A 12528-nucleotide genomic window follows, 5' to 3' on the forward strand; every position below is an offset into this window, starting at 1 on the left:
TTTAATTATTATTATTCTTTTATATGTTTTATATATCTCCCTTTTTACGGGGGTAATACGTTCAAACACGCGAGCCTTAGTCTTATTATTATTATTATGTAGAAATTTGTAACGTTAATTAATAGGTATAGGTAGATGACATTATTTACTCACCAACTGGACCGCTTCAAACGTAACGTTCAATCTGCAAGGAAAATTCCATTTTGAAATTATGACACAGAAACACATTTTGCATTTGTAAAGTTTACAGGGAGATAAGGAAAACAATAAAGTTGCATTGAGATAGATTTGTTTATAGACTAGTTGTTTTGAATGTTAATAATATAAATAACTGGAAAGATATGAAGTATACGTCTTCTTGATTTAGAATCATAAATTTCACTAAATTACAATTGTTTAATATAATAACTGTCATATACAACATAGCAAGTGCCAATATTATGATTAAGGACAATTCACACAGCAACAACAAATCCCAAGCTAAGCAGAACTTGCTTTATGGGTACTACACAACTGATACAAATATTTAAATACTTTTTTTTATAAATACATTCAAACATCCAGAGATCCATCCAGACCTATACTAAAAGTCTTACAAATATGATCAAGTTTATGGTACAATGAATCGAACTCTCTGCCATTGAATGAAAGGGAATTTGCTAAAAGCTAGACTAGCAAGGTTGTATATAGATGATGGTTACCACTTGCTATCAAGTGGGCAGTTGGCTAGTTTACCGTTCCAAATAAAAAAAGGTGTTTCCTGTAAATGTTCAATATTTAATTCAATAACAATATTTGTATGTTTCAAACACTGTACTGCAGTGCCCTTTTTTATTTTTAGAAGTTTAGGCAATTGCCAGGTACTTTGTACCTGTAGCTCTGTGGCATAATTGAAGGATATTCTTAGGAGCAATGGTTTTTAACTCTTCTGTATATAGAATATACTTTCCAAAGGAGATTTCATTTATGCATGCATGGGCTACAATCACATAGGATATGTAGTGGCATTTCCTCTTCAGCTTGGCTGAATCTGAAGATTTTTGTGTAGCACAGGACATTTTCCGCATGTTTCATCCAGTGGAAATAGCTCAGTGTGATTTCTGCTTAGGGAGCAAATATCAATACAATCACAATTTCTTCATATATACTCAGCACTCATACCTATTATAAAAAAACAATGTCATTATGTACTGTTTTAACTATTTAAAAAAACACTTGGTCAATTGTACATGAAATTTAAATACTTTATAAAAACAATGTGAGTCTTGGTCAATTGTACATGAAAACTTCAAAATTACTTTAGGTTTAAGAAAGTGCTTCAGTTTTATGAGTATTCCACATACAAGCTTTACATCTGATCCTGTATATAATTCACAGAATTTTTTGTAACAAAATATTATCATATCAGATTGATAAAAAAATTTACATTGAGATAAAACAAGATAAAATATAAACAATCATTCAGACTAGGGCACAAAGTCATACCTAGCTTATACCTATTTCTTAGAATATATTATCTTGACAAAAACTTATCTGACAAAATTTAAAAAAAATCTATTAATGAGATATGTAATTTTTTTGTTATGACTACAGAGACACTGCTTTAGTTGTGGGCACTGCTGTAGATAGCTGTATGCACCAATTGCAAAGCATAATGATTAGGGCTGTTTCTTAAATGAAACCATTATGAATCTGATACTGTCTTTTAGTTTCGACTACTTTAAATAATTTACAGCGGCAATTGATCAATAATAGTAAAAGTTACGGTACAAATTTATTTACTAACATGATATAAAAAAATATTATGAAGTATAGAAACATGTTAATAATGAATGATTCTAAATGCACTTCACGTAGCTTCAACAATTACTGATCATTACTGATGTCATTTTAGCGGGCTGAGAGTAATTGGAACTGATTGAATCGCGCACTTGCCAAATTGCACAAAACCGGTTAACGAACGCTACTTTTCAGACCGCAAAAACAGATAAATAATAGAGTAAATAGAATTTACAATTAGATATTTACTATATAGATTTTTTTATACTGGGCTTTTAAAAACAGACGAATATTTAAATTATAGATGCAGAACAACACGGTAAATAGAGTACTGTATACATAACACTATGCTCTACAATTAAACTAATTCTATGATAGAAATGAAGTTTTATTAAGTACCTCTGATAATTCTGCACTTTATATCCACTATATTATGTTAATAAACACAGTTTTGATGTAAATAATTTATTTGTGTAAATAACACTATAGGGGAAACAGAATTTGACAGATCAGCTAATTGAACTGAAATGTTGCCATTTTATTCCCATTTCTTATTATATTCATATTCAAAATGTTTTGCGAATATATATATGTAGCAAACATTTAATAGTTACAATTTCAAACTGTGCATCTTAATTGGAATTTAAAAATATGAAATGCCAAATAGATTTTTGTATTTATAAGCTGGGACGTATTAAGAAACTTTAACTTTGTAGTGGTGAGGTGATTGATACCGATCACGTTACAACATCATTATTGTATTATATCACAAATTGGCAACACATGAGTGTTAGTACAATGTCACATAAAAACTTTCGTGATTCTGTTCATGTACCATATGTTACCACTTCACATTAGGTAAGTTATTGACTTTTTTTGCTATTCCAATTACATAAATCTATCACTAGATTCTTAGCTTAATTTGATTACTTTAGTGTTTTCTCTTAAGGTGACAGCGCCTATCGTTAGTCCGTACCTAAAAGGTAGTTGTTATGAACTAAAACAATTAATATTTGAAATTTGATAAATAGTAGGCAAGCAAAGTAACAGTGATAGGGTACACAAATAAATAACACAAAACTGGTAATTAAAAATATACCTACTACCTACCTACCTACCAAAATAGAGAAAATATATAGTGTAATAAGTCTGAGGTGTCAACAGTGTAAAGTTAATTGCTCTGTGGACGCTGACATATTGCTGTTATTTACGTACATATGTCATTTATACGTCACATGTACTCTGTACTGTGCTGTTTTGTACTTCTGTGTCTTCTGTAGTTTCTGATGTCACTCACTGTTTGTCTTTTACGGTATACGTAAATACAATTCAGTGTTATTTTATTAGAAATTTATAATTTACTTATAACTTTTACGTTCAATCTGAAAACGCGTAATTATTTGGCTTTGATGTAATATTTATTAATTAATTGTCACATTTATTAACCTATTTGTATTTTACTAAGTCATTTTATCAATCATAGTTGTGCAACGTAAAAATGAGTGAACCTGCGAAACAGTTCGACCTAAACTCTGAACCCAGTTTATCGAACGCAGCGATTGCGCCTAATGGAGTAGGCATTCCATCATTTAGGAACCCCGTACCACCACCTTCTGTGAGCCAAAATGTGGGACCACCCGTCTTACCACCTAGACCTGACATGGCGTTGCAACCTAGTTACGGAATGACTCCAAGTTATGGGATGAATTCCTTTGGTGGCATGGGTGGTTCATATGGCTTGGGAGGTTCTTATGGTATGGGAGGATATGGAGGAAGCTACGGATATGGTGGTTATGGAGGAGGTTATGGAATGGGAGGGATGGGGTCCATTGGAGGCATGGGATATGGTGGATACAACAGATATGGTGGCATGTATGGAGATATGGAAAACAGGTAAGACTATTCACTAAGCGACTTCTATGTTGATTATCGCATGCCTTTTACTTGTTATACTGTAATTATTTATATAAAAAAACATCTATTAAAAAGAGCAACACACAAGTTTCTTGCTCATTCTTCTTGTGATGAATCTGCATTCCAAATGAGTGGTAGAATCAAAATATGACTATTCAAAAGTGCTTGTAATGAGTTTATTTGAATAAAGATTATTTCAATTTCTATTTCAAGCCATAAAGTTATTAGTGTTTAATCTCTATTGACTACATTATTTAGCAATAAAATATATAAACTACATAAACTGCACTCCTACTACTACATAGTATATAATTCAGCAGGAATTTATCAACAAAACAAAAAATATCATGGTACATTAGTCACACAGGGTCCCCTTCCCCCAATAAATAGTATTTATCTAACCATCCCTGAAATGATTAATATTTTTTTATATGCATCATCCCAGGTATCAATTTACAGGTTTGTTACTGACTTATAAACTAATTATTTATTATTTACATACATATATATTTTACTACTTATATTTAGTACCTTATCCTATTTTCTTATATTTTACTTTTTTATTATTGACTATATTACAGTATGTATTCTTATAATACAACTTAATATAGTTCCCTCTGTATCATTATTTTAGGGTACTCTGTGAATTTTCCTCTTTGGTACTGATTTGCTACTATTTATTCATAATTGTCCTCGTTCACGACAATTAATGTATAATCATTCAATCCTGATGAATTAGCCATGGCATGGTAACTGACACATCTTCAGTGCAAGACAGAGTGCAGTGTCAGTTCAGTGTAGGATGAAGTTAAGTAATTTATCCTCCACTGAACAATATTAATATTAGTACATGATTTCAATATGGTCTGATACTTGATGTGAATCATCCATGCTACCATAAAATAAATAAGGACACAGATTTACTAGCTATTGTTGTAAACAGTCCTATGACTAATTTGATACAAAATGTTATCAGGTTCTATGTTTCTGATAAGTTGTGATTACATTAATTTATCTAAGTACTCAGGTGTTTATATTTAAAATGTAATGAAGTATTATATACTATATCTTCATGTGATATTCCTTACAAGGTACACAGAGAGTACCTAACTCTGTACACATGCAATTTTTGCTTTATCCACATTCTAGTTCATGTTTAGAAATTATAAAAGCTAGTAGATATATGAATATATGCTGGTCTTGAACTTATGTTTATTTAGGTATTTGGATATCAACTAATTTACAGCTTTAGTGTATATAGAACTCTTTATAACCAGAATGATGTATTATTTGTGCCTATCTTCACCCAAGGTTATTGATGGGGTAGGCATAATTCTATTCCGTCAACAAACAACATGACCATTTTCATTTTTACACAGTGTTCACATTAATCTACTTATGTATTTATATATTTTGATGGATATATTTGTATATTTTGATGGAATGGTAACTCCGCTTTTCCTAATTAATTATTCTGTACCAGTGAAGTATGAAATCAGGTTAAGTGACCTGTCCATTATGACCAATTTACCAGGAATTCATCAAAATTGTTTCTATGGGCGTGTAAAGGTTGACCTAGTAGTGAATATTACGGACAATGAACTAAGAATGCCCATTGCTTGCTAGTTAATTTAATTAAATTTTATTAAACTACCAGAGCTAGTATTTGTATTAAAGAGCTCTTTTCATGAATAGCTGTTTCACAAATTTCAGCCAAGCATTGTAAGCTGAATTCCGGTTGTAGGGTGAGGTATGGCATGAAATTACAGGGCAGTCTTCTGGATTAGCAATGTACCAGGGCGTAACATTCAATGTGCTATTTATATTTTGAGGTGTAGGTTTCCACTTACCACTAGGTGGATCATCAGCTTTTTTTTTAATGGATGATAATGTATTTGTACAGCCGCCTGCGCTAACGGTTTACGCTGGCGGGGCATCAGTGGGGGATAATAGGATGATCATGAAGTCAGATCAGTTAGCCCAACGTGACAAATTCAGCTTATTACAGGCAGCCTGTCGCGTACAAGCAGCAACAAAACGCAACACAAAAGGAGCGTTCTGATTGATATATATGTATATATCAACGATGGTTTCAGGGGGTATTACGTAAGCAGATTTATCATTAGTCCACATGTCAGCAAAAGTAACAATCCCCATACCCCCTCCCCCCCCCCCGGCAGTAAACATCTCTATTACAGGCATTGTTTTTTTTGTCGCGTACAAGCAGCAACAAAACGCAACACAGAAGGAGCGTTCTGATTGGAGCGCACACCCATCCAATTTAAATATGCAACGTAATGTAACAGACTCAAAATATCAACCGATCGATCTAACGTACTTTGTTCACTCCACCAAAATAGTAATTTATCACAGTATTTACCAATTAAATTCAAGAAATCAAGCGAATTCTATCATTTTCTACAACCCGTAATCTGCTGAAGCCAACATCACCTACCATCTGAGCCATTACAGTTACATAAAAAATCCGTTCAACAACCATTTTCCAAACAGCTTTACAAATGTTAATATCATTAACGGGATAGTAAATACTTACATTTTAACAAAACAGAAATTGTATATACACTTAATCAAGTAAATATGTACATTATCATTCATAGATCATAGGTCGCGCTTACACAAACTTGCGTGCCTAATTAACTTACGATACATTTGTCTGCATAAATTAAAATTTATTTTCGGGTATTTCTTGTTCCTGATTTAATAAAAAAATGCACGTTTTTTTTATTTTATATAAATAATAAATAACCGCTGGGCATTTAACACAGCGCCATCTAGTCACGCAGTAAGCTTAACTTACTGGAAAACCTATATAAAGACTTACATGATATTTTTTTATAAATACATAGAAAACACCCAGAACGACACAATCATTCTCATGAGTACCAATGTTTGTACCGTGCGAAGAATCGAACCTGCGACCATCGGAATAACGGTATGCTAAACCGCTAATATTTGCAATGAAGCTGACGAACCACCTGATGATGGAAAGCTATTACCGTCGTCTATATATATGAACAGCACACGACACGACATCACGTTATGTGACGCCCGTTATACCGCTTAAGTATTGCCGTCCTAGAGCAGTAAAATCTCCGATAACATCCGATCTTATCCTGTAACATCACTGCTGAATCTGCAGCCTACGACCGAGGTATAGCTTACAAATCATTGTACTTGGTGGCTGAAATAGGTGAGATTGAAGTACATACGCAGACGAGTTTTTACTATCTACATAATAAAAAAAGTTAAAATCGTACTACCTTTCTACTGCTATATGATTAGTGTCATCATTGTATATATATCTTTGTAGTATTTATTGTTTGATTTAGTATATATTTATGTTGTTTATTATATATTTATTATAAATGTAATTTTGTTTAGGTATTCAAGTACATATATATATATTAATATTTTGTATCTTTATGTATATTGTATTAGTATGTGTGTTTTGGACATTATATTTTTATGTTTAGTTTTAATTATTTATGACATTTTTATTAAATTATTATTTGCACATTTTGACCCACTCAACACTTCCTATGCCACGCTCTATTGGGTTGACTGGAAGAGATCTCTTTTAGAGATAAGTCCTCCTTTGTTAACATTAGTTGTAATTAATATACTTACAAATGTATTTAAATACAATAAAGAATATTTAATAAATATTATATTAGGGCTGCGTTATTCGCTGATGTTCTGTGTGTGTAATACATATTTAGTGTTTGTATCATTATGTTGTTATTAAATATATATATATATATACTACAAATGGTTTTTTTTTCAGATTCATCCAAATGGCAGAAGAGAATTCAAGGCCGGCATTTGATTCCATACAAAGCTTTGTAAACGCTGTAGGCAGTGTTGCAATGATGTTGGAAAACACGTTTTTCGCACTAACAAGCTCCTTCAGGGCAATATTGGGTATGTATCATTGCAAACATATACATACACATCACGACTATCTTTCCGGATTCGATAGTCAGATAGCATTGTAAACTGTCGATTTCACTGAATATATCTAGTTAGTCTGATCCCCTGTCGCGTGGATTAAAATAAACCCAATGGTCCCTAAGAGTTTTAAATACGCCATAGAGTTGTTAATTATTTATTTAATATAATAACAGATGGCGATGTATATTGTTTTTTAATATTTATATTTGTTTATTTATACTATTATTATAATATTTGAATAAACGTGGCAGGAGGCAACATTTCCGCAGTCACTCGGATATTTCATTCTTCATTTAAGTTCGAGTAATTAAGAACAGTACATGATGAATTTTTGCTAAAAAAATAGTGGAAAAATGTATATTCCCTCTAAATTTGTATTTTCCGTGAGTAATTAAAAATATGCCATTTTTTATTATTACCTAATAAAATACTGGATGACGATGTATAAATGATTGACTCGTTTTAGTTGTTTTGTAACTCACCAGAACTACTGGTTTGTCACCACTTACACACTTTATAAATTTTGTATGTTCACAGGTGTTGCAGAAAACTTTGGCAGACTGAGGTCGTTATTTGCCCAATTCTGGTCCACATTCGCAGTAGTACGGTCCCTGAATTGGCTAGTCAGGAAACTTATGGTCATCTTAGGAATTAGGACAGAAAATGAATTTAAGGTATGCATTTTATCAGCTGTTTTCTATTTATGTGTATGTTTACTGAGATGAATTTAAGTAGTTCTACAAACTAAGACTTATTTTGCGGAAGTCTATTTATTTATATTGTTTTATTTTATTTTGCTATCATTTGCATGTGTTACACCACAAATATTCACTGCGGAAACCTGACCACTGCTAGTAAAAGTGCTACTTTAATAATAATAATAAATTTCAGACTACTATTAAGTCAACAGACATTTAAGACACGTGATTCGCCTCTAAACGAGGTATAATTAGGCAATTAATAAAGCTTGGATATAGCTTAGTTAGTAACTGTCATGTTCAGAGATCAAACTAAATTGGACTTCCAACTATATGAAATAAAATTAAATCAATCCATAATTGAAATGACACCTAACGAAATATAACAAAGTTGATAGTCGGTTGAGAAATAAAAAATGTAAAATGAAATTTATATTAAAACAATATATATATCAAAATTTATTGTCGACGTTTATAAGTATACTGTGCTAAATGCCCTTTGTTGGAATTGTTATTTATATTATTAGATAAGAAGTTATCAACGCTCGCTCCGTCATATCTAGAGCCATGAACGGTACAAAGAAGAGTACCTGCATTGTTGATATAGATATTACTACGCAAGTGAGTTTAATTTATCTGAGAAGATGTCATATAAAGTTTTAGATATAGCACATAGTGGAAATTCATTATTTAAGAGATTGTTGTTGATCAGATATAAAGCAATTGGTCAATTTAGAAATCTATTCATACAATTTAAAAGATATATTCTAACAAGTCAAATCAATTTGAATTATTGTATACGTTCATGACTATTGATAACAATAGTCATAATGATTCTTTATGACTATTATTATCAATACTAAAAATATATTAGTATACTGAACTGGATGGTAAGGAAAAATTATTAATAGAAAAAAAATCTACATTCATAAGCGATTAAAAGGTCGTACATAAATTTATATAGATTTTTTATTTGATTTGATAGGGACATCACCACATCATGTGACGCTCCTAATACATTTCCATTTCGGAGGACAAGGGTGTCAAGTCTCCGTTCATTGTAATTTGAATGCATAATCTCATCCTTAGGCGATACATTTTATAAGCGAAACTGAACGCAAGCGACTTTGTATAAAATCTACCTAGGTATAACAATATATGTATAGTAATAATTAACGTTACTACCGTACAGATTATTATTATACTATCTACTTATCCATAATCCATAATATTAAATAAATAGGATTATCACTCATTTCATCCCTTTGTTGATAATTAAAGAGAGATCCTTATTTATCATTAAAATAAAGATGAAACTCCAATCACAGAAGGTTAAATTTTGAGTTATGAGGGGGTCAAAAGTGGCTCCAAATGGTTCGTGTAAATATACACACGGTGCTGCTCGCCAGTTCTCTTACTTGAAACTCGGCTTGACACGCTACCGCGTGTCTAGATTATGTCGTGTTGCTAATTTAAGAATATATTGTTTATTTCCTTAAATTTTTCTAGGCATGGGCACAAGCGGTGGCTGCGACCCAGTCTGGAGTCGCCAGCCCTGAACAGCGCGCGCGCGGCTCCAGCTGGCCGATCCTGATGTTCTTCGGTGTTGTTGCCGCAGCACCTTATATTGTACTCAAAATGATGAGCGGACTCTCCAACAGCATTAACGAAAGACGTAAATATCTATAATAATTTATAATATAACTAGATGATACTTGTGAACTTGTCGGGTTTATTATATACTGCTGCACTAAAAAAATTTGCTGTGTCAGCAATTTTTTTTTGCGATATAAATTAAAATCGCTATTAAAAATAGGGGTTGGTGATAGAAGGCTGAAAATTTAGGGTTCTATGTATTTTTAATGCCACTATATGAAAAAAAAGAAATTGTCCAGTAAATAAAAATTAAATTTTAGCCTTATCATTTAGGAGTATGAAAAATAGATAGTAGCCGATTCTCATACCTACTGAATATACATATAAAATTTCATAAAAATCGGTCAAGCCATTTTGGCAGAGTATAGTAATTGTGACACGAGAATTTGATATAGATATGTATAAGATAAGATAAGATAAAAAATTGCTAATGTCCTTTATTGTGATACAACAAGCTGTGGTCATTATTTAAATTATTAACCGGGTCTTAACATGAATAATTTTATGGCAAATAAAGGTATTTACCTCTCTCGACGTTTCGACTAGGTTGCACTAGCCATGGTCACGAGCGGACATTAGCTATATAATATAAATATTAAATAAAAACATAAAATTATTCGTGTTAAGACCCGGTTAATAGTTTAAATAATGTATATTAAACACGAAAGTTTAAAAGCTGTGGTCAGTCAAATTTAATTAATTACATTAAGTATGTAACTAATAATAATTTTTATAATTTAGGCTCTTACTTACCACCACTTTGTCTGCTTTTATAAGAAAATTATTTAAATTGAGATGATATTATTATTCTGTACTGTCTCGAAATTAATATAACTAGTTAAGTAATAAATTGCTTAGCTTTTTTTAGTTTTTGCAGATAAAACCTATTTAAATAAGTAATGATTTGAAATTAATATGTAATATTTAATGTTTCAGTAAACGATCCAACGACCTGGCAGAACCCACTGCGCGCTGTCGCTCAGCACGACTTCCAAGCCACCTCCCCCCAGGAGATCAACTTCACAGCAAACCAGGTTCTAAACCTCGCTCCCCAGCACCTCCAAGGTCACCTTTGGAATTCCGGCTGGTTAATGGCATCAACAGACAAACAGCACGCTGGTATGGTACCCGTGAACTATATCAAGGTCATAAAACCAACGAACCCTAACGAAGATAATCAAAATGTCACGACAAATGAATCAAAAGAGAAAACAGTGGAACCAACTTTCAATGAATTAGACAAATTTTATGGAAATGAATTATAAAAATAGTTTTTTTAAATTAATTATTATAATTAAGATGAAGTTACGGTTATATTAATTGTAGGGACTGTATAAAATTAGTCAAACTTTATTTTAGACTGGTGGTATCTGATATACGGGAATAAATAAGCTAGCTTAGTTTTGACATTTTTATATATGCTTAATAATATACTGCATTAACTCAAAAATTACGTTTGCATTGAAAAATCTTCTCCAGCGACTTTACTTTAACGTCCATTTCTTAAATTTGAAATTTTTGAGTCATTTCGTGTCGATATCTTATTATTTTTTAATTCTTCACTGATAGAGAAATTTAAAAAATCTGGTCAATTTATTTATATAATTTTAATCCACACAATACAAAAGGTAATAAATACATTCGACGAACTTAAAATCATACAACATTTTGCTAGTTTCTGCTACCCAACTATAATGTATGCAGATAATACGTCGCGACCTTATTAATAAACTACATTAATTAATTAGACGAGAAAACGACTTTAATGATGTAACTATAAAGTCGAAATCCCAAAAACATACTTGAGTTAATGCATTGTTTTACATATTTGAGTTAATGCAGTTGTAATTGAGAGTTGCTAGCGGTTAAAATAAATTATGTTATTCGACGCGCTACTAAATGTTATTGGGCTAATCGTAATTATAGTGTAAATAAAAATAATAAAACAGCCATATTTATATATTAAAAATAAATTGTATTTTATACAAACTGCTCGATATAAGTTGGCCCTTCAACTATATACGAGTAGGTTATAATGAATGAACGCCTTTGAATATAAAGGACAGTCCTCGGTGTACATTAGTGTCCTTTGAAATACAGTGGGTATATGAAGTTGCATGAATTGTAGGGATTATTTGAATAGGCCCACTTTATAAAATTCAATGCTGAATTTTGATTGGCGCATTTCCATAGAGGGCGGGGCGTGGCAACATTGCGCCAATCAAACGACTCTTACTAAAAAATCCAGTGGTAAACTGTAAAAAGTCGTCTGCATGAGTAACTTATTCCCACTTATTTCCGTCAAGCATCTTGCTTTGTAAGCTGTTTGTAATATGGTACGATTTGACAGTGTATATGCCCTAACTGTACTCACATTGTAGTAAGCATGACATCTTAGTCTACAGAAATTGCAACGCATGAGTAACAGGATGTCGTGAGCTGTTCATGTGTAAACGACAGTTACCACTACACATCAGATGGGACGTTGTAGGGTGTTGATTATGCAGTG

General features: G+C 31.9%; 1 protein-coding gene across 1 annotated transcript; it reads left to right on the top strand.

Moving 5' to 3' along the window:
- The first annotated feature begins 3054 nt into the window (after positions 1-3054).
- LOC131849637 (peroxisomal membrane protein PEX13) lies at positions 3055-11815 on the top strand. Its single transcript, XM_059199750.1, has 5 exons — positions 3055-3672; positions 7499-7635; positions 8203-8339; positions 9873-10038; positions 10956-11815. The coding sequence occupies exons 1-5, from the start codon at positions 3278-3280 to the stop codon at positions 11282-11284; spliced, it is 1164 nt and encodes a 387-aa protein (XP_059055733.1). The 5' UTR covers positions 3055-3277; the 3' UTR covers positions 11285-11815.
- Positions 11816-12528: the final 713 nt, after the last annotated feature.

Source organism: Achroia grisella, unplaced genomic scaffold (assembly GCF_030625045.1).
Source record: "Achroia grisella isolate CSIRO2021 unplaced genomic scaffold, CSIRO_AGI_Agris_v1 utg660, whole genome shotgun sequence".
NCBI classification, from domain to species: domain Eukaryota; kingdom Metazoa; phylum Arthropoda; class Insecta; order Lepidoptera; family Pyralidae; genus Achroia; species Achroia grisella.